Source organism: Neofelis nebulosa, chromosome 4 (assembly GCF_028018385.1).
Source record: "Neofelis nebulosa isolate mNeoNeb1 chromosome 4, mNeoNeb1.pri, whole genome shotgun sequence".
NCBI lineage: Eukaryota > Metazoa > Chordata > Mammalia > Carnivora > Felidae > Neofelis > Neofelis nebulosa.
In genome coordinates, this window is record NC_080785.1 from 11,640,831 (window position 1) to 11,664,965 (window position 24,135).

The 24,135-nt window shown below is 37.9% G+C and overlaps 1 protein-coding gene across 1 annotated transcript; it reads right to left on the reverse strand.

Moving 5' to 3' along the window:
* Positions 1 to 17,105: 17,105 nt before the first annotated feature.
* On the reverse strand, positions 17,106 to 17,786 carry LOC131508356 (olfactory receptor 2A2-like). Its single transcript, XM_058723459.1, has one exon. The coding sequence runs from the start codon at positions 17,784 to 17,786 to the stop codon at positions 17,106 to 17,108; it is 681 nt and encodes a 226-aa protein (XP_058579442.1).
* Between the last annotated feature and the right edge of the window lie 6,349 nt (positions 17,787 to 24,135).

Sequence of the window (24,135 nt, forward strand, 5' to 3'; positions counted from 1 at the left end):
TCATTCTCATTCAGTTCAATGTATTTATTTCTCTTGAGCTGACTTTGACTTATAGATTCAAAAGTAATTTAAACATTTTTAAATGTTGGGAGAGTTCCCTATTTTTCTTATGTTAATTTCTAGTTTGATTCCATTGTGGTTGGAGGACCCACTCTGTGTGATTATTTCTTTTAAATTTATGGAGATATTTTTTTATGGCTTAGACTAAGTCTATCTTGGTTTATGTTTTTTCAGTCTTTGAAAACACTGTATTCTGCTGTTGTTGGAAGGAAGGTTTTATAAATACTGATTAGACTCTTTAGGTTGATGGTGTTCTTGAGTTCTTCCATATTCTTGCTGATTTTCTAGTTGTTCTATCAGTCGTTGAATCAGGGGTACAGAAGTCTCTAACCATTTGCGGACTTTTCTAGATCATCTCAGTTCTGCCAGTTTCTGCATCACATATTTTGAAGCTCTGTTGTTTGGTGAATACACATTTAGGATTGCTTTGTCTTCTTGGTGGATTAAACCTCCTGTCATCATATCCCTTTCTAACACTTTGTTTTCTCTGGTATTAATACAGCCATTCTTGCTTTCCATTCATTAATGCTTGCATAGGATATACCTTTTCGTGTCCTTTTATGTCAGTCTACCCATATTGTTGTCTCTGAAGTGAGTTACTTGCAGACAGCAAGAAATAGCAGAGTCATGTTTTAATATACTTAGACATTCTCTATCTTTATTATTTATTTTAAAGTTTATTTATTTTGAGAGACAGAGTGTGTGTGAGCAAATAAGGGGCAGAGAGAAAAAAAGAGGGAAAGAGAGAATCCCAAGCAGGCTCTGCACTGTGACCACAGAGCCCAACACGGGGGTCGATCCCAGGAACTTCAAGATCATGACCTGAGCCAAAATCAAGAGCCTGACGCTTAACTAAGCCACCCAGGTGCCCTGACATTCTCTGTTTTTAAATTGTTGTATCTAGACATTTATATTTAATCTAATTATTGGTGTGATGGGGGTTAAGTCTGACTTTTTTTATTTTCTGTCTCAACTCTCTATTTTTTGTTTCTTTTCAAAGAATTTTGACTTCCTGTGTGTTACTTGACCATTTTTTTAGAGCTCCATTTTGATGTGTCAATAATGTTTTTGGTGTATCTCTTTGTATAGTTTTTTGGGTGTTTTTCATAGCTTAGTTGTTCTAGATATTATATATACATCATCACATTCAATTGATGTCATTTTTTACCAGTTTGAGTGAAGTATAGAAACCTTATCTCCTTTCATGTCTTTACTCTCTCCAATTTATAGTATAGTGATCTTTAATATTTCCCCTACATAAATTTAGAATACACCAGATAATGCCATAACTTTTGCTTGAGCCATCAACCATAATTTAGAAAATTTAAGAGGATAAGAAAAGCCTATGGATTTACTCCTAATTTTGCTCATTATGCTATTTCTTTCTTCCTGATATTCCCAGTTTCCTTCTTTTCTAATTTCTATTTAGAGCTATTTCACTACTTTAAGATGATATTCCATTGTATTTTGGCTTCCATGATGTTTGGTAAAGAAGTCAACTAAAATTTTACTCTTCCTTTTAAAGTAATGTTTTTTTCTTCCCCCGACAAATTGTAAAGTTTTCTTTCCTCTTTCATTTTTCAGTAGTTTGACTAGTATGTTTCTAGTAAGGTTTTCACTTTTCTTTTTTGGTTGAAATTATTTTTTTAAATTTTTAATTGAGTGTTATTGATAATGTTACATTAGTTTCAGGTGTATAACATAGTGATCTAACTACTTTATATATTATGCTATACTCACCACAAGTGTAGGAACCATCTGTCGCCATACAATGTATTACAATATCATGAACTGTATTTTCCAGTGAAGTTTTCTTTATATTTATCCTGCGAGGACTTTTGAGCTTCTTGAATCTGTGTATTGATATTGCTTATCAGACTTTATAAGTTCTTGTCATTTTGTCTTCAAATAATTAATCTGTCCCATTTTTTCTTTTTCTTTCAGGAACTAGGAAATGAAGGTTTGTTAGAACTTTGGAGTATTATCCACAACTTTATTTTGCTATTTTGAGTTCTTTCCATTCTTTTTTCTTCCTCTACTTTACTTTTGGTAATACATATTGAACTGTATTTGACTTCACCAATTCTGGCTTCACTTGTATTCTGTTTTCTATAAAATATTTTTTAAGGGAAGATTTAGAATTTTCACTTGATTTTTTAATAGATTCTTATTTTATGACATTTATTTAATAGTTGTGTGGGTTTGTTTCATTCCATAAATATACTGTAACTTAGTGCATCTCTTTCTGACAATTAGATTATGGATTATGTCCATTTTATTTGCTATGATGTGTTATGGGGCAATAAATATATGTGTGATCTCTCTCTCTCTCTCTCACATACACACACACACACACACACACACACACACACACGAGTTTTTTTTTTAATTAAAATCTTAGATGTATTCCTAGGAGTGGAATGGATGAGTCAAAGAACATTTATTTTCTTGCTTAGAGACAAATAAAAGCAAGAGAAACAGATATTTCAAAGCTTAACTTGGTCAAGAATCCCTCAGTGGGAAAGGGGGCCAACTCTGCAGTTTAGACTTTGCAAAGCTGAGTTCATCCTCCCCTTTAGTTTCCTACCTGATAGGTTCTTCCTCCATGCTTGCTCTTGGGAAGCATCTTCCTTAAACCTCTGACTCAAATGGGGAATAATATCCTCCCTATGGGTTATTCTTACCATTACTTAAGAAGTGGAAAATGAGAAAACAGAAAAAGAAAAATAGTCTCCTCAAACTTGAATTCAATCACAGGATGGATATGGAGAGCTATAAATTTAAGGGAAGACTGTTTCACTCTAGCTGCCAGTAGACAGCCTCCAGCTACCAGCCCCTTCCAGGTGACTCTGCTGCAGTGATGCCTCATTCTAGTGCATGTGTTTCTGGTGCTACTTAGAACCAACGACAACTGTGGTGGGGATACAAAGGCCCAGCCATCATGGTGCAGCTGGTAGGCCATGTGTGTTTCAGAGCTGCCTGTGGGATTGAATGAGTCTTTGTTGCACTGGCATGGTAGGTTTCTGGCCTCCATGTCCCTTCTACAAGTGTTGATCCCTAATAAATATCCTGCTGCCAAACTTCATTGTAGAGTCCACTTCTGTAGGTCCACTCTGGGATAAGCTGACTAAATGTAGACCCTTGATCCTTTCATGATTATCTATCTTTCTATCTATCCATCTATCTTTAAAAGTAATCTCTGCACCCAACATGGGGCTTGAACTCACAACCCTGAGATCAAGAGTCTCATGCTTTACTAACTGGGCCCCCCCAGGTGTCCCCATAATTACCAGCCTTGAGATCTTGTCTCATCTTACCCTCTGCTTTGATCTAACTGCCCTTGAATCTCAAAGGGTTTGACACATTTCAGACACACCTTGCCTTAGGGTCTTACCTGCTAGGTCTTTGGAGTTTTCCAAATGGCAGCTCCATCATATACACTACCCTTAGTCTTCCTTCATGATACTCACTTGCCACAGCACAACAGATATACCCCAAGTCCTCGATGCCTTATAATGATATACATTTTATACTTACACAAAGGCAGACATAGGCAAGGCAGCCCTTGCTCATTTTGTAGCTGTGCCTTAAGGAACACAAGTTCTCCTAGTAGATCACAGCAGGGAAACAGATGGATGACACATACCTGTTTGCAACTACTGTAGCTTGGAAATGACACACATCACTTCTCACTTTTTTAGGACAGAAACCATCATATGTATTCATTCCAGTTTCAAGGAAGACTAGTAAATATAGGGAATTACATGGATATGTTATAATCTCTGAAACTTTCAAACATGTGATGGAACTGGTTTCTACTGGTTTACTAGCATTGGCTGTACTCATGCCTTTCCTACTTCATGCTCAGTGGCGACACAATGGTTGCACAGTGGCAGGAGTATTTACACTAGAACATTGGCAAACACTATAAATAAGGCGCTCTTTCCCCCTAAGAAAGCTCGTTGTTAAACACTTACCATTTCTTCATGCACAAGAATTTTTCAAGTTTATTTATTTTGAGACAGTGTGTGAACAGGGTAGGGGCAGAGAGAGGGGGTGAGAGAGAATCCCAAGCAGGCTCCAAGCTGTCAGCACAGAGCTTGACATGGGGCTCGAACTCATTAACCGTGAGATCATGACCTGAGCTGAAATCAAGAGTTGGATTCTTAACTGGCTGTACCAACCAAGTGCCCCCACAATATTTTAAAAGCTCTATGCAATGTAGTGATTTTTCTCCCAATTTTAGGGTTTGCTCTAAGAATTACTCTTTTTCCTTATGTAACTGACCTCAAAAGGAAGGCTTCTCAACTGGACCTCATCTGCTATACAGAAGGACAATCAATTTATCATGTATTATGTAGCATAGCATCACAGCATTTAAATACACATGGTAGATGCTCTTTTATTTTGCACAGTTGCAGCAAGTTTTCTACACAAATAGTTCTCAGTACATTGTGAGCTAAATTCACTTGTACTAAAATTATAATTTTTCTTCATGTTTATGATTTTGTTTAAGACCCATGCAATAGCATGATCTGAGTAATGAAAACATATTGGCAATAATTGTATATTCTTCTGTAGATTTAAGATGGAAATATATATATATATTTGTAAATGTTTATTTATTTGGGGGAGAAAGAGAGGCAGAGCACGAGTGAGGGCAGAGAGAGAGGGAGACACAGAATCCGAAGCAGGTCCCAGGCTCTGAGCTGTCAGTGCAGAACCCGACGAGGGGCTCGAACTCTCGAACTCTGAGATCATGACCTGAGCTGAAGTTGGTGGCCTAACCGGGTCACCAGGCGCTCCAAGATGGAAATGTATTGAATGGAGAGTGCTGTGACATCCATCTTAGACACATGCATAGGTACTCACTGTTTACCCAGTGAGTGGCTACTGATACATTTGCAGTTCAAAGGGCTATCTTAAAATGCATGAAAGTCCTGTGATATTCTGAGCCTTGACTTCTTGCTTGATTAAAGAGCTTTCTTTGCTTATACAAAAATAATTACCATAAAGAACAAGACAGGCAGCCAGCTCATCCTTTCTAGGCTTAGTTCCAACAGTCTGGTTAAAGATGGTCCTCACTGCTTCGTTGGATTCAGGCTGTGCTAGGCACCACCTTATGAATGCGGAGTCTCTATGAGCTGATGGTAAATGTGCAATCGTGGTCAAAGATATCAGTGAAAATAATTATATTGTCACTATAAATCTCTAATTTTTTAAGACATAGTCAAAGATGAAACAGTGAGGATTGTGATACAGAAGCCAATTCACATGCTATGTTTAACATATAAAACGTATGTATTATCATATATATCATTTTGTCCTTCCCAATGATCACCCTGTTCATTATTATGTAAAAGACACTGAACGTTTTTGTTAAATGAATGAGTGTCAGAGTCAGTGAAAAATACATACATCCAGGGCGAAATAGGAGATCTTTTGTTTTTGCAAAGTTGTGACTTTTGCTTTAAAGAACATTTTTTCTGTTAGATGTTAATGATTTGACAATAACTATTTGAAAAACTGTAACAATTCAACTAATTAGTTATGAACATATTGTTTCCAGAGTGTAAATTGGAATTGGTTTCTTAAACTATCACAAACCTATGGAAAAATTATAACAAATGCATTTTGTAGTTTATATCCGTTTTGTGGTTATAGTTTGGAGAAATCTAAAGAAAAAAGTTGTATTAATTAAAAGAAAAAGAGCTGGGCGTTTGGGTGGCTCAGTCTGTTGAGCGTCCAACTTCAGCTCAGGTCATGATCTCATGGCTTGTGGGTTCAAGCCTCTCATCGGAGCCTGGAGCCTGCTTCAGATTCTGTGTCTCCCTCTCTCTCTGCCCCTCCCCTGCTCATGCTCTGTCTCAAAAATAAATAAAAACATTAAAAAAGAAATTAAAAAAATTTTGATACATACTTAAAAATGTCCCTCAAAACTGGGGTGCCTGTGTGGCCCTGTCAGTTGAGCATCCAACTTCGGCTCAGGTCATGATCTCACAGTTTGTGGGTTTGAGCCCCGTGTTGGGCGCTCTGTGCTAATAACTCAGAGCATGGAGCCTGCTTCATATTCTGTGTCTCCTTCTCTCTCTGCCCCTCCCCCACTTGTGCTCTGTCTTTATCAAAAATAAATAAATGTAAAAAAATTTTTTAAGATAAAAAATAAAAGAAAAAGAGTTGCTTAAAGTAACTTTGAAGTTAGTTTCAATGTATGGCAGACATTTGAAGTTTTTAAACTACAAATCTGAGAGAAGCATCAGTTAAGATAGAGTAGGGTCTCCTTATGGGCAACAGCTTACATGATGTCCTTACAGTATTTATAGAAAATGAAGTGTCATTTCATTTGACATCATATTTATAGAAAATGACACTTCATTCTGCATAACAGTGTATTGAATATGTGATATTAAATTTAGCTGCAAAAATAATTGCCTAGAGTTCAGAATTGGCTAAGAAACATCAGTAGTATATCATTCTTTTTAGACACTAGAAACAATCAGCATGATTAAGATATGTCTAATCTCTAAATTAGAAAGTTAATAATTAAATTTAAAAAAACCTATGTCTACTGATTACCAACACTTGCCTCTTGTATATCACAATCTTACTTCCCAGATTATCTTTCCTTCAACTGTGGTTATTTTTCACTTTGGATTATTAAATCATTTATTTCACATTTTGGTTACCATTATGTTGATATTTTTTTTTTAATTGACCAAAACCAAAAGTCAAGATATCACAGAGCATGAAATCGTTACAGCAATGGAAGAGAGAAAATATGAAAGCATTTGATGGTTGAACAACAGCTCAATTTGTTAATTGACACAATTAAAGTTCATCGGTTCGTGAAAATAAAAAATAGTAAAAGCACTTCCTCCCCTGCTGTATGTTTCCACTGAACATACAACATAGGAACCTCTGAAAAATGTTTCTTGAGCTAAGAAGTTTTCCTATATACCTTTGTCTCTACAATTGTTTGAGAGAATCCAGCAGTATTGGTATTCATCTTATTCTACTCTGGGACCAGAAAAATATTTCCTGAAAGACAGATGCTATCATAGTAGGATATATGTTATCACTTACGAGTAAACTGGGAGAATAGAACTCAACCTAACTTGAAGTCATCCTTTACTATTTCACTGTTTCATTTTGGAAGGCAATAAATTTTTGCTTATAAACGCTATCACTAGGACTTTTGTTTTTAGGCTGATTGCCACTCACTCAGTGGTAACAAGATTAGTAGCAAGATTATGTTGAAAATTCTGCTGGTGGAAGGTATCCACAGCTACATTTTCTATCCTTAGCCTTCCATCTTTGCACATCAATACCTTCATCTATGTGTGTGAAGTTCTTTCAACTTATGGCTGAGTCCAGAGAGCCATAGACTGGACAAGGAGTCTCCTATTTTCTTTGCCTCCTATTCATTTTCATGTAAGTACCTGTTCTGGCCTCCACACCTAGTCACACTGTTGGAGGTAATGTGGAGAGTGATGTCAAATGACGTCAGGATGTCCACACTCACCTGGGCTCCAGGAAGAGCTCCCCAGGAGAATTTCTTTGCCAGTGCAGCTGCCTTGAACACAAACTCTGACTCAAAAAGACAGACATCCAGGATGTGATTTTTGTCTCACCATCATCCAGGTGATTTCTGTTTCCTCGTCCTACTGCAATAATCCATACCCTAAGCCACCTACCAATGCAAATAATGTGGTGGTGTTATCTCTGGCTATTACATTAGGATTTTACTTTAACCTAGAAGCAGTCCCACAGAGGGGAGACCTATTCCCCTTTCCAGCAGTCTCCAAAGTGAGAAATCCCAAGGTTGAAAATATTTACTCCACTTTCTGATGATGTTGGAGAATAATGTAGCTGTTCTCCGCACTTCTAGGAGCAAAATTTGTAATCTATGATCATCAGCTCAATACAATTTTCATGACTCTCTTGAGAACTTTTATTTTCCTGGGTGTGGTGCCCATACTCATTATACATACATGCATATTTCCTAAGGGGAAAATTTTGCTAAACATTTGCTGAAGATCATTTTTTTACATTTTATTTGAGAGAGAGTGAGAGCAAGTGAGCGAGCTTGTGAGCAGGGAAGAAGGGCAGGGGGAGGGATGAGAGGGAGCTAGAGAGAGAAGAGAGAGAGAGAGAATGTATTTTAAGCAGGCTCCATGCTCAGTGCAGAGACTGAAGCAGGGCTCCATCCATGACCCTAGGATCATGACCTGAGCTGAAATCAAGTCAGTCGCTCAACTGACTGAGCCACCCAGGCACCCCTGCTAAAGATCGTTTGTGTTTGATGGTCTCTGGAGGAAAATATATATGGGAACAGAAAGAGCAGATACATTCTCATAGAAGGCAAATCGATTTCCGAACATCTCAAAGGCTATAACCTGAGGAAAAGACCTCAATTTATGGGACATAACTCTTGGATGTATAATAGTTCTCTAATTCAAAGGTGGTTTATAAACCAAAGGTGGTTTATGTGTTCCCTGATATCTAATAAATGGGTGCCTAGGAGCCTGTTCTGTCATCTCTAAGGGGAGTAAATCCTTTCAAGAAGATGACTATTTTCATCCACTGAAGAATAAGATTGGGAAGTAAAGTAAGATTATCATAATGACATTGGTATCAATTTAGCATTTATTGTCTTTCAGGACCTCAGATATATACATCACACATACTATTTTAACATGTTATCTCCATATTATAGATGTGGATTGTGAAGTTAGAGAAATAATTGTCCATTCTGTCAACTACCAGCACCAAGAGTAGTACAGAAACTAAATCCTTTGCTCTCATTACTGAAGATCTACTCATTTTCAAAAGTTCGTAAGAAATTTTTGAACTGAGTAATTGCTCAGAAAGGCTTCATCTGCTTTCTTCAGTCTTTACCAACTCTTACTGCTTTTGTAATCCTTCCAGAATTCCCACTCATATTTCCCTGGTATGACTCATAACCTCAGAAGAGAGTAACTTCTCTCTTACTGTACAATTCTTCAGATTATAGGCTATATGAATCTAATCTCAAAAACGTCTTCAAAATGTTTTTATTATTTTATCATTCTAGGATTCTTGCTCCAGTTCTGATTCTTTGGGCAAGTCACATCAGAAGGTGTCAACATTCTTTTTCATTTATCCCAGCACATTTACATCCACATAAGGTGTAAACATGATTACGCAACAAATGCAAATTACTTCCTTCAAATTGGCTTTATAAGCAGTAAGCAAAACAGGAAAATTAGGTGACCTGTTGGTTGAGATAGGTGAATCAGAGACAGAGAATTACTGTGACACTCTAGCACATTATCTTCTTGAAATTATTGGGTAATGATAATCAAAGGAGATAATATATATTTTACAATTCATTGTTAAAATTTTGAGACTTAATACCTTTATTCCTAGTAGATGCATCTTTGGGGCATCTGGTAGGCAGAATAATGCATGCCCCACCAAGATTTCGACATCCTAGTTCCAGGAATTTAGTTGAAGATCTTGAAGTGCAGAGATTATCATGGATCATTCACAGGGGCCACTATAATCACAAGAGTCCTTGTAAGAGGGAGGCAGGAGGTCAGAGAGGAAAGTACATGCTATTCTGAAAATGGAACCAAAGAATGTGGGCAGACTGGAAAATTTAACGAACAAGGAAATAAATTGTCCCCTGAAGCCTCCAGAAAGAAAACAACCCTGCAGACCCATTTTAGAGTTAGGACTTTTAGAATTACAGGATGATAAATTTGTGTTGTTTTAAGCCACTAAGTTTGTGGTAATATGTTTCAGCATGAATAATAAGGTAATATAGGAATGGTCATGCTTTATTTTCAATATGTTATAAAAAATAAATCCATTTCTAACTTCTGTGGCCACCCCAATACAAATTCAAAGAGAAATTAGTGATTTCTGGTTTTTATTTAATCATATAAACAGCTTGGAAGTCAACAGTCCTATATTCACACAAGAAAAAAATCTCAACCCATTGAAAATAAAAAAATCTTCATTATCAAAAGAGAAATAAGTTGCATTTCATTAAAATTAAAAGGTTGTGCTCTGTGAAAGACACTGTTAAAAATATGAAAAACTGGGTGGCTCAGTCGGTTAAGCATCTGACTTTGGCTCAGGTCATGATCTCACAGTTCATGAGTTTGAGCCCCACATAGGGCTCTGGGCTGATGATTCGGAGCCTGGAGCCTGCTGCAGATTCTGTGTCTCCCTCTCTCTCTGACCCTCCTCCGCTCATGCTCTGTCTCCCCCTCTCTCTCTCTCTCTCTCATAAATAAACATAAAACATTTTTTCAAAAATATGAAAAACCAAGCTAAAGACTGGAGAAATCTTTGCACATAGAGGAAAAATGACTTGATTCCAAAATACACAAAGAACTCAAAACTCAACAAGACAATAAACAACCCAATTTAAAAATGGACCAAAACCCTAACAGACATCTCTTCAAAGAAGATAACAGATAGCAAATAATCACATGAAAAACGGTCTATATGATGTCATCAGGGAAATGTAAATCCCGATTAGAATGACTAAAATCCAGAACATTGAGAATACCAAACACAGATTAGGATGTGGAGAAATAGGAACTTTCATTTATTGCTGGAGAGAGTGCAAGACTACACAACCACTTTGGAAGGCAGTTTATTACAAAACAAGACTACAGAACTAGACATTCTTTTACCATGTGATCTACCAAACCGCACTACTTGGTATTTACCCAAAGGATTTGAAAACTTATGTCTATGTGGAATATCCAGACATTGGAATAGTCTTCTGCACTAAAAGGAAACGAATTATCAAGCAAAGATGAGACACACAGGAAACTTCAGTGCCTATTACTAGTGAAAGAAGCCAATGTGAAAAAATCTACATACTGTATGTTTTCATCTGTAGGACACTCTGAAAAGTCAAAACCGTGGAAGCTGTTATAAGATCAGTGGTTGCAAAGGGTTAACAGAGAGAGTGGAGCACAGATGATTTTTAGGGCAGTGAAACTTCTCTGTATGATATTATACTGGTGGATATACATAATTATACACTTGTCCAAACACACAGACTCTGTGGTCACTATGACTGAACCCTAATGTAAATGATGCACTTTGTGCAACAATGATGTGCCAACATAGGTTTATCAATGATAACACATGTACCACCGAAGTGGGGGATGTTATGTGTGGAGGCAGAAAGTATGGAGGGTATCTCTATACCTTCCACTCAAGCTTTCTGTGAATATAAAATTGCTCTAAAAATAAAGTTCATTAAATAAAAATGGGCAAGAGATATGAAGAGACACGGCAAGGAAGCACCTGCAAAGATACTCTGTGGCATATGTCATTGGAAAATTTCATATTAAAACAAAAAGGAGATACCACCCACTGCATACCTACTAGAATGACAGTGGTCCAAACCCCTGACAACACCAAATGCTAGCAAGGATGTGGAGAAACAGGAATTTTCATTCTTTGCTGGTCGGATTGCAAAATGGTACAGCCCCTTTGGAAGATAGTCTGGTGACTTAATGCGAAACTAAGCATACTCTTGCTATATGATCCAGCATATCAAGCTCCTTGATATTAACCTAAAGTTAAAACTTATGTCCACAAAAACCCTGCACACACATGTTTATAGCAACTTTATTCAGAATTATCAAAAATTAGAAGTTCCAAAGATGTCCTTCAGTAGGTGGATAAACAAGCTGTGATACGTCCATAAAACAAAATATTATTCAGCAATAAAAAGAAATGACCCTATGAGGCCATTAAAAAACGTGGAGAAACCTCAAATGTGTATTGCTAGTGAAAGAAGCCAATCTGAAAATGCTGCATACTGTAGGATTTCAACAATATCACATTCTGGAAAAGGCAAAATTATGGAGATATTAAGATCAGTAGTTGCAGAAAAAGAAATTAAGGCATCAATCCCATTTACAGTTGCACCAAAAATAGTAAGATACCTATTAATAGACCTAACCAAAGTAGTGAAATACCCGTACTCTGAAAACTATAAAACACTGATGAAAGAAACTGGAAACGACACAAGGAAATCAAAACACATTCCATGCTCATGGACTGGAAGAACAAATATTGTTAAGATGTCTATAATACCCAAAGCAATCTACACATCTGATGAAATCCCTATCAAAATACCACCAGCATTTTGTCACAGAGCTAGAACAAACAATCCTAAAATTTGTATGGAACCACAAAAGACCCCAAATAGCCAAAGCAACCTTGAAAAAGAAAAGCAAAGGTGGAGGCATCACAATGCTGGACTTCAAGTTATATTACAAAGCTGTAGTAATTAGAAGAGGAGATCTTGGCACAATAAGAGACACACAGACCAATGGAACAGAATAAAAAAGCCAGAAAGGAATCCACAGCTATATGGTCAATTAATCTTTGACGAAGTAGGAAAGAATACCCAATGGTAAACAGTCTCTTCAACAAATGGTGTTGGGCACACTGGACAGTAACATGCAAAAGAATGAAACCGAGCCACTTTCTTACCCCGTACACAAAAATAAAGTCAAAGTGGATTAAAGACCTAAATGTGAGACCTGAAACCATCAAAGTCCTAGAGGAAAACACAGACAGTAATCTCTCTGACATTGGCAATAGCAACTTCCTTCCAGATATGTTTCTTGAGGCAAAGGAAACAAAAGAAAAAATAAACTATTGGGACTTCATCAAAATAAGCTTCTGCACAGTGAAGGACACAATCAAAAGACTAAAAGGTGATATACTGAATGGGAGATATTTGCAAATAACATATCTGATAAAGGGTTAGTATCCAAAATATAAAAAGAACTTCTAAAACTCAACACCCCAAAAATAAATAATCCAATTCACAAATAGGCAGGATACACACATAGACATTTTTCCAAAGATGACACACAGATGGTCAACGGGCACATGAAAAGATGCTCAACATCACTGATCACCAGGGAAATACAGATACAAATTACAATGACCTATCACCTCACACCTGTCAGAATGGCTAAAATCAACATAAGGAACAACAGGTGTTGGTGAAGATGTGGAGAAACGGGAACCTCTTGCACACTGTTGGTGACAACGCGAACTGGAGCAGCCACTCTGGAAAACAGTATGGAGGTTCCTCAAAAAGTGAAAAATAGAACTACCCTATGACCCAGCTATTGCACTACTAGGCATTTACCCAAAGAATACAAAAATACTACTTCAAAGGGATATAAACCCTGGTGTTTATAGCAGCGTTATCTACAATAGACAAATTATGGAAACAGCTCAGGTGCCCATTGACTGATGAATGGATAAAGAAGATGTGATATTTTTATACAATAGAATATTACTCAGCCATAAAAAATAATTAAATCTTGCCATTTGCAACAACATGGATGCAGCTAGAGAGTATTATGTTAAGCAAAATAAGTCAGAGAAAGACAAATACCATAGGATTTCACTCATATGTGGAATTTAAGACACAAAACAAATGAGCAAAGGGGAAAAAAAAGAGAAATAGAGGCAGACTAAGAAACAGACTCTTAACTATAGAGAACTGATAGTTACCAGAGAGGACGTGAGTCAGGGGATGGGTTAAATAGGTAATGGGGACTAAGGAGTGAACTTCTGATGAGCACGAGGTGTATGGAAGTGTTCAATCACTCTACTATACACCTGAAACTGATACTAAACTGTATGTTAACTGAAATTCAAATAAAAACCTAAAGATATTTAAAAAGTGACAGCATCAGTGGTTTCCAAGGGCTTCAGGAGAGCAAGAGCAGGATGAGTTGGTAGAACATAGCGGATTTGTAGAGCAGTGAAAGTAATCTGTGATGGAGTGCCTGGCTGGCGCAGTCAGAGCGTGAGACTCTTGGTCTTGGGATTGGGAATTTGAGCCCCATGTTGAGTGTAGATATGACTTAAAAATATTTAAGAATATTAAATTAAAAACACTATTCTGTATGAATCTGTAATGGTGGATATATGTCATTATACATTTGTCAAAACTCATGGAATGTACAAGACAGAGTGAACACTGATGTAAACTATGGGCTTCAGTTAATAATAATATATCAATATTGGCCTACTGATTGTAACAAATGTACCACATGTAATGCAAGACATTATAAACAGGAGAAACAGCATGAGAAGGGATGAGGGAGTATATGGAACTCTCAACTTAGCACTCAATTTTTGTGTAACTTGAAAATGGTACTAACAATAAAGTCCATTAATTTTTTTAAAAAGGGCATTAATGACTTATCTAATAAACAAGTAAATATCGAGTTAAGTCTGTTATTCAGTTGACAGTCCTTAATAAAGAGAACACTTTCAACAAAGAACTGAGAGTTGATGGAAGGAAGCGGGTGTGCTAGATGGGCTAGACGGGCGATGGGCATTAAGGAGGGCACTTGTGATGGCACTGGGTGTTGTATGTGATGAATCACTAAATTCTACTCCTGAAACCAATATTATAGTATATGTTAACTGGAATTTAAATAAAAACTTGAGAAAAAAGAGAAGAACTCTTACATGTTGCTCGTGAGAATCTGCCATCACTGTAGAAAACAGTTTGGCAATTTTTTTATAAACATACACTTGCCATATAATCCAGAAATCTAATCCCAAATAAAAACATACAGATATAATTTTTTTTTAAAAAAAGAGAACACTTTCAGAACTAAAGGAAATGCTTTCGCTGACAACTACAGAAAAACACACTTTGTGTAAAAGTGATCTTACAAATATTAGCGTAATGAGTATTGCTCACTCTGGTTTCACAAATCCAGAGGGCTTTTGCCACCGTGAAAGGTTAAGTGGTGTTGATGATTTCAAACCTATCTCCCATCTCTTGGTTTCACCCCAAACCATTTTAAGATGGATTGATTCAAACACTAAAAATATAGGTAGGAAAATTTATCCAAGAGTCTCTACAGGTGAGCCAATCTTGTAATACTGACAATTATCATAAACCAGAAGTAAATGTAACACTAAATCAGTGCTCAAAACCTTAGCTTCCAGGACCATTGAAGCATTTTCTAACGGACTTCATTGACTTTATCCTATCATAACCTGAAATGTGTCTTAAAATTGTTTATGTAATTCCAGTTGAGTTAAAGATTTCCACAACTTTTCATCATTTACTTGGATATGATTTCAAACAAAATTTACAGTTTCTTCATCATTTAATTCACTATCCTCATTATCTTTATTAAAATTATGTTCCTGTGAAGGCAGACCAATCAAATCTCATTATGGTGGTATAGTCGATCAAGACTGCTTTTTGTACAGTTATCAACCGAAGCATTTAATATATTGTGAAAAATATAAAATTTTATTGATTTTAAAACATACAGCTCAGTGGCCTTATTCACACTGTATGCCATCACCATCACCACCTTCTATCTCCAGAACTCTCTCATCCCAGAGGGAAACTCTGTCCCCATTAAATAGTAACTCTCCATTCCTCCCTCCCCTAATCCCTTATAACCACTGTTGTGTTTCTGCTTCCATGACTTTGACTCTTCTACATATCTTCTTGCTATCAGCTTGCCAAGTACTTGCCAATATTGTTGAATTTTTCAGAAAACCGATTCTGGGTTTCATTGGTATTTTTTCCTCCTTTTATTGAGGGGTTTTCTATTCTCTAGTTCCTTTGCCTGTGCCCTAATCTTCATTAGTTTCTTCCTTCTGCTGATTTGGGATTTGGTTTTTCTTCTCTTTCTGGTCCTTGGAGGCATAAAGTGGGGGTTGCTGATTTGCGACCTTTATTGTATTTTAATGTAGGAATTTATGCTGTAAGCCACCCTTTTAGCACTGCTTTTGCAACATTCCATTTGGGGTCTGTTGTGTGTTTCATTTATTTTTTTTTTCATTTCTCTCCAGCTAGCTTCTAACTTCTGCTCCTGAACCCCTTGGTGAATTTTTCACTTCAGTTCTCGTATTCTTCAGCTCCAAAGTTTCCGTCTGGCTCTTTTCCACAGTTTTTATCTCTTGGTGATATTTTCATTTTTCTCATGCATTATTTTCCTTGGTTTGTTGTTTATTTGTGTTCTCTTTGAGACTATTGAGCATCTATCTTTAAAATAATTATATTGAATTCTTTGGTAATTCACAAATCTGCATTTCGTCAGTGGTAGTTTCGGGAGATGAACTTTGTTCCTTTGGCTCATGTTTTCCCAGTTTCTTGGCATATCTTGTGAATTTGAGTTGAAATGTGGGCTTTTGGAAAAACAGCTACTTCTCCCAGTCTTTATTGGCTTCATGACGGGGAATCTGCAATGTTAGAGATTCTGTGGACCTTTTCAAGCTTTAATGGGGACGTAGTTTCTCTGAACTGGTGCGTGGATTTTCTCAGTTAAGAGGTCTGCCTGCTTCTTCTCTGGAGCCTGTAAACACTTGCTCCCCCTGGTGTTTGTCTGAGATGCTACAATCTCCCTACAGCTCTGTAAGTTAGTGTTTGTTTCTCAGGGGCCCCAAGATGGCCCCCAGACTGCCATTCCCAGCAGGGCTCTAAATCACACCAGATGGAAAACATTCCTCGGCCATCTCTGAAAGCCAGAATGTAATACCCATGATCCACTCCTCTCCTTTCATCCAAAGAGAAAGTGGAGTTAGGAAGGAATCCTCTGATCATGCCACACGGGGCCAGGGATGGGGAGTGACTAGGACAGGAAAAGTATCATAACTTTGCCTGATCACTTTTCTGTAACTCTTCTTGACTTTGTGCTTCTCCAGGTGCTGCAGCCTCTCTACTGGTTTCTCATAATGGCTATTTGATCTATATATTATTGTCTCCTCGGAAGAATGGAGGAAACTCAGGGATTTCTATTCTGCTACCTGGCTAATTTAACTCTTTTGATAATTCTCACCATCAAATCATGAATCTTCTTGGGGAAATTTCTTGAGTTTTAATACACCAGCAATCATATCTCTTGAGAAGACAAATTCCCTGCTCAAAAATTCTACCATTCTTCATATTGCCCTCTTTTTCTGCAATGCTCTGTTAAAAGCAGCCTTCATCTGAGCATTCCTTAGACTGTAGATGAGAGGGTTCAGCAATGGGTTGAAGAGTGGTGAAACAGGGTAAGGATTTTCTGCTGCTCCTCACGTTGACTATTGTCTGGGACCAAGTCAACCATCATGGCTATGCCAAAGTAGAATCCAACCGCACAGAAGTGGGAGGAACAGATGGAAAAGGCTTTTCTGTGCCCCTCCTTTGTCTGGATCTTCAGGATGGCCCAGAGGATGTGCACGTAGCAGATCAACACCGGGGAGAGGGGCCCAACTAAGATAAACACAGCACCAGCAAAGACAAAAACTTCATTGATCCAAGTATCACCACAGGCCACTTTGAGGACAGAGAGGATTTCCCAGAAGAAGTGGTTCACCTCCTGGGGCCCAGAGAAAGTCAACCTTAGAGAGAGAATTACATGTACTAGGGCTAGGGAAAATCCACATGCCCAGATAGCGATGACCAGGAGCATGCACACTGTCCAGTTCATGATGACAGTGTACTGGGGTGGATGGCAGATTGCCGCGAACCCGTCATAGGCCATCACTACCAAAATCAGGCACTCTTCACCAGCACAAGTCACAAACAAAACTATCTGCATAGCGCACGAGACAAAGGAGATAGTTTTTTTGTGCTTCACTAGGTTTTCCAGCATATTGGGCGAACTGCTGGAAGCATAGCATATGTCAATGATAGCCAGATGAGAAAGGAAGAAATACATGGGGGAATGCAGTCTGAGGTCTAGCCAAATGAGTCCCAAGATCACGCCATTTGCCAGCAGGTTGAAGATATATAACAGGGAGAAGACACAGGAGAGGAGCACTTCAGTGTCTTTACTGAGCTGGAATCCCACCAGGATGATTTCTGGTCCACGATTGGTTGCCCCCCCATTCCTTGATGAGTGTTTATCAAGGACTGAAGTGTGATAGAAAGGTCAGAGCTGGATATGAATGAAAATTGAAGTTATTTACTCAGAGGAAAGGAAAGTTATGAACTCAGAGGAAGCTTTCATGCCTGTCCCTACTTGACTTTTTCTTGTCCAATGTTTTAGTTTAAAATTTTTATTCAGATAAGTATCCAAAAATTAAAACAATATGATTATATATAGTTTACCCAATTGTTTTAAAGTTTGCTTCATCAATTCTTTTTTTTTTCCTATGTACATATTTTTCCCCCTTGGCCACGTAAGAGTAAAATGTAGGCATAATGCCAATTTGTCCCTTCATTTTTTTCTAAGACAAGGATATTCATATTCAGGATAAGTAACCAAAATCAGGAGATGTAACATTAGCATGATTCTCTATTCTAGATACAGCATTTTCTGCCCCTCTGGTCCAAGATGCAATCTTGCACATTGCATCTCCTCTAATATGAAATAATCACTCAGTCCTTCCCTTGAAATTGATATTTTTGAAGCACACACACCAGTTGTTTATGTGTCTCAACTTGGGTTTTCCATTTATTGCCCCTTTTTAGTTCAAAATATAAATTTCTAATAGGATATAAAAAGTGTCCTTCTTAATGGCTTCCATTAATATACAGGTAATGTTAATTTGTCCCAATACTGGTGGTACAACGTGGATCTTGGTTAAGGTGGAGTCTTCACGTTATCTCCAGCATAAAATTATTACTCCACAATTTAAAGCACTTTCTTACTTCTGGCTTCCTAAATTGTTCTAGCCTCAAGTTGCTTATTTCCCACTTCAGCTTGAAATAAGTTATTTCACTAAAAAGATCTAGTTCCTTTTAGTGAAGAATCTTATTTTCCAAAAAAATCTGATTTTATTGGATCTTTAACAATATTTGTATCATGATTATTGCCAAATTTCTAATATCCTCGTTTAATTAGTAGAGCATATAATTTGACACGCAAACTGTTAAGGGGATGATAAATTCTTAAACTTACTTGTTTAATCCTAATACATCTTTACAGACTTCCTTTGGAGAGCCAAATCTATTTTACTAAATTAAGATTAAAGAAAATGATCTTGATATGATACAGTGGTTTATTTTGGGCAAAAGGATACTTCTAGTCTTATTTAATGTTTTTTGTTTTTCTTTATATTTAGACAATCATAGATTCTTGGGAATTTCAGATTCACAGATTAGTTTCAACAGCCTGATGCAATCTGTGAATGAAGACACACCTCATATGAAATTTTGACCTCAAGTTTTTCAAAGTGTCTTAGGAAAACATGAAATTTAATGAAAGACTAAAGAGATAATACTGGGAAACATGGCCAAAAGTGATCATTGTTAATAATTTGCATATAGTGTTTCATTACTTACTGTACATAGAATTTCATATATAATTAAAAATTAAACAGTGTTATTTCTTTTAGAATCAGTTCATGTAAGTTCCCCATGACAAAATACTTTTCTGCAGCATACATTGCCAGCTGCATACTATCTTTTAACTGATTTAATATATTACCTTCTAACTATATTGCATGCAATAGAAATTATGGCCCATGCTGACTCCATTTTATACATAAATTTTTTTGTACCTTTTGTGATTTTCCCATAATAGATTCATAGACACGAAAGTTCTCAGTCAAATCTATCTCTGTCATCATCTTTCTGTCTAAAAAGCAAACAAGCAGAAGAAATCCAGACATATTATCACCAGAAGAAATCACTTGGGGGGAAAGAATCTCTAACTGAATAATCATGACTAATCTCAAACTCACCTTTCCTATGAAAGGGCCCCCACTTCAGCTTTTCAGCTTCTATTATGCTGACTCTCAGGTTTTTATACAATTTAGTCCAACCTGGTGTAAAATGTACTTCCTCTGGTTCATTCTTAGGTCACCTTCATATTAAATACCAAGACGGAGTAAGACTAGTTACTGGAAAGTGAGATTTTATGAAGGTTAAGTATAATCTGATGACAATGTATGTAACCTCTGGTGTATTGGGTTAAATCTGTCTTTCTTAGTTGATTACAGCTGAGGGCTGTCTATCCTCCAATTTCAGGGAGCTGATTTCAACAGACACCTGTCTCTTACTGCCGAAATAATTCCATGTGGAAGTAGTTATCCTAACACCAACTATTCAGCATTTCCATCCTAGACATCTTTTTACATTTTAACACCAAAAGACACACATTTCTTTGTTTCCATCTATTGGTTTTTCTTAATTCCAGTTTGTGGCCCAACAGGTACTCCTGATTCCTAGATGAATGACAACATGGAATGAGTTATTATTTGAGGCCAATACCATCCATTACACAGAAATGTCTTTACCTTTACAGTTATTCAAGTTAAAAAATATTTAATGTGAGGGTCATTTGGAAGATGGCAGTGTAGGAGGACGCTGGGCTCACCTCATCCTGCTGATCGCTTAGATTCCACCCACATCTGCCTACATAACTCAGAAAACTGCCAGAAGACTAGCAGAATGGACTCTCCAGAGTCAAGTGTAGACAAGAGGCCCACAGAAGAGGGTAGGAAGGGCGGAGAGGCGGTACGTGCTACACGGACTGCCGGGAGGGAACCAGGGTGGTGGAGGGGCAGCCAGCCCACCCGGCAAGGCAGAGCCCCCAAGTCTGGCTTGCAAAAGTGGAGGGGCCAGACGGAGGGTGTTCTGACATCCAGTGGGACTTAACATCTGCAATGTTATAAGTCAACAGCTCTGCTCGGACAGCAGGAGGGTGAGAGGACACCAGGAGGGAGAGATGTTGAGCCCTGGAAGACAGAGCTCAGCTCGGTGGGAACAAAGGCGCTGGGAAGCACCATCTCCCTCACCCATCCCCCAGCCGAAATCCCAAAGGGAACCAGTTCCCGTCACTGAACTTGCTTGCACCGTGCAAACACCCAACACTGTGCTTCTGTGGATCCATCCCTCTGACGGGTCTGCCTCCCTCCCAGTGCCACAGAGCCCTTCCCAAAGCCAGACCACTGAAGGCAAAGAGAGCTGAGTCTGCCCCTCCTGCCCCCGTGCACCTTGCAGATCCACCCCAGCTAATATGCCAGATCCCATAGAAGCAGCACCACAAGCCTGGCAGGGTGCAAGTAGCCCAGACGGGGCCACACCACTCCACAGTGATTCCTGCCCCTGGGAGAGGGGAAGATAAGGTACACACCAGTCTGACTGTGGCCCCAGTGGTGGGCTTGGGGCAGACATTGGGTCTGACTGCGGCCCTGACCACCAACACGAGTTACTCCACACAGCACAAGGAAAAAGCCCTGCAGTTCCATGCCACTCCAGGGACTATCCAAAATGACGAAACGGAAGAATTCTCCTCAAAAGAAACCCCAGGAAGTAACAACAACAAATTGACCAAAAATGATTTAAGCAATGTAATGGAACATGAGTTTAAAATAATAGTCATAAAATTAATCACTGGGCTTGAAAAAAAGTATAGAGGACAGCAGACAATCTACTGCTACAGAGATCAAGGGACTAAGAAACAGTCAGGAGGAGCTAAAAAATGCTATAAATGAGGTACAAAATAAAATGGAGGCGACCACAGCTCAGATTGAAGAGGCAGAGGAGAGAATAGGTGAATTAGAAGATAAAATTATGGAAAAAGAGGAAGCTGAGAAAAAGAGAGATGAAAAAAATCCAGGAGTATGAGGGGAGACTTAGAGAACTAAGTGATGCAATGAAACGCCATAATATCCATAGAATAGGGATTCCAGAGGAAGAAGAGAGAGAGAAAGGGGCTGAAGGTGTACTTGAAGAAATCATAGCTGAGAACTTCCCTGATCTGGGGAAGGAAAAAGGCATTGAAATCCAAGAGGCACAGAGAACTCCCTTGAGACATAACTTGAATCGATCTTCTGCATGACATATCATAGTGAAACTGGAAAAATACAAGGATAAAGAGAAAATTCTGAAAGCAGCTAGGGATAAACATGCTCTAACATATAAAGAGAGACCCATAAGACTAATGGCAGACCTATCCACTGAAACTTGGCAGGCCGGAAAGGAATGGCAGGAAATCTTCAATGTGATAAACAGAAAAAATATGCAGCCGAGAATCCTTTATCCAGCAAGTCTGTCATTCAGAATAGAAGGAGAGATAAAGGTCTTCCCAAACAAACAAAAACTGAAGGAATTCATCACCACTAAACCAGCCCTACAAGAGATCCTAAGGGGGATCCTGTGAAACAAAGTACCAGAGACATCACTACAAGCATGAAACCTACAGACATCACAATGACTCTAAACACATATCTTTCAATAATAACACTGAATGTAAATGGACGAAATGCACCAACCAAAAGACATAGGGTATCAGAATGGATAAAAAAAAAAAAACAAGACCCATCTATGTGCTGTCTACAAGAGACTCATTTTAGACCTGAGGACACCTTCAGATTAAAAGTGAGGGGATGGAGAACTACCTATCATGCTACTGGAAGTCAAAAGAAAGCTGGAGTAGCCATACTTATATCAGACAAGCTAGACTTTAAAGTAAAGGCTGTAACAAGAGATGAAGAAGGGTATTATATAATAATTACAGGGTCTGTCTATCAGGAAGAGCTAACAATTATAAATGTCTATGCACTGAATACAGGAGCCCCCAAATATATAAAACAATTACTCACAAACATAAGCAACCTTATTGATAAGAATGTGGTAATTGCAGGGGATTTTAATACTCCATTTACAACAATGGATAGACCATCTAGATGGTCTAGATGTCCATAAAGAAACAAGGCCCCTGAATGATACATTGGATCAGATGGACTTGACGGACATGTTTAGAACTCTGCATCCCAAAGCAACAGAATATGCTTTCTTCCCAAGTCCACATGGAACATTGTCCAAGATAGATCACATACTGGGTCACAAAACAGCCCTTCATAAGTTTACAAGAATTGAAATTATACCATGCATACTTTCAGACCACAATGCTATGAAGCTTGAAATCAACCACAGGAAAAAGTCTGGAAAACCTCCAAAAGCATGGAGGTTAAAGAACACCCTACTAACGAATGAGTGGGTCAACCAGGCAATTAGAGAAGAAATTAAAAAATATATGGAAACAAACGAAAATGAAAATACAACAATCCAAACGCTTTGGGACGCAGCGAAGGCAGTCCTGAGAGGAAAATACATCGCAATCCAGGCCTATCTCAAGAAACAAGAAAAATCCCAAATACAAAATCTAACAGCACACCTAAAGGAAATAGAAGCAGAGCAGCAAAGACAGCCTAAATCAGCAGAAGAAGAGAAATAACAAAGATCAGAGCAGAAATAAACAATATAGAATCTAAAAAAACTGTAGAGCAGATCAATGAAACCAAGAGTTGGTTTTTTGAAAAAATAAGCAAAATTGATAAACTTCTAGCCAGGCTTCTCAAAAAGAAAAGGGAGATGACCCAAATAGGTAACATCATGAATGAAAATGGAATTATTACAACCAATCTCTCAGAAATACAAGCAATTATCAGGGAATACTATGAAAAATTATATGCCAACAAACTGGACAACCTGGAAGAAATGGACAAATTCCTAAGCACCCACACACTTCCAAAATTCAAACAGGAAGAAATAGAAAACTTGAACAGACCCATAACCAGTGAAGAAATTGAATCAGTTATCAAAAATCTCCCAACAAATAAGAGTCCCAGGCTTCCCAGGGGAATTCTACCAGACATTTAAAGCAGAGATAATACCTATCCTTCTCAAGCTGTTCCAAAAATTAGAAAGGGAAGAAAAACTTCCAGACTCATTCTATGGAGCCAGAATTACTTTGATTCCTAAACCAGACAGAGACCCAGCAAAAAAAGAGAACTACAGGCCAATATCCCTGATGAATACGGATGCAAAAATTCTCAACAAGATACTAGCAAATCGAATTAAACAGCATATAAAAAGAATTATTCACCATGATCAAGTGGGATTCATTCCTGGGCTGCAGGGCTGGTTCAACATTTGCAAATCAGTCAATATGATGCATCACATTATTAAAAGAAAAGATAAGAACCATATGATCCTGTCAATCGATGCACGGCTGGTTCAACATCTGCAAATCAATCAATGTGATACATCACATTATTAAAAGAAAAGATAAGAACCATATGATCCTGTCAATTGATGCAGAAAAAACATTTCAC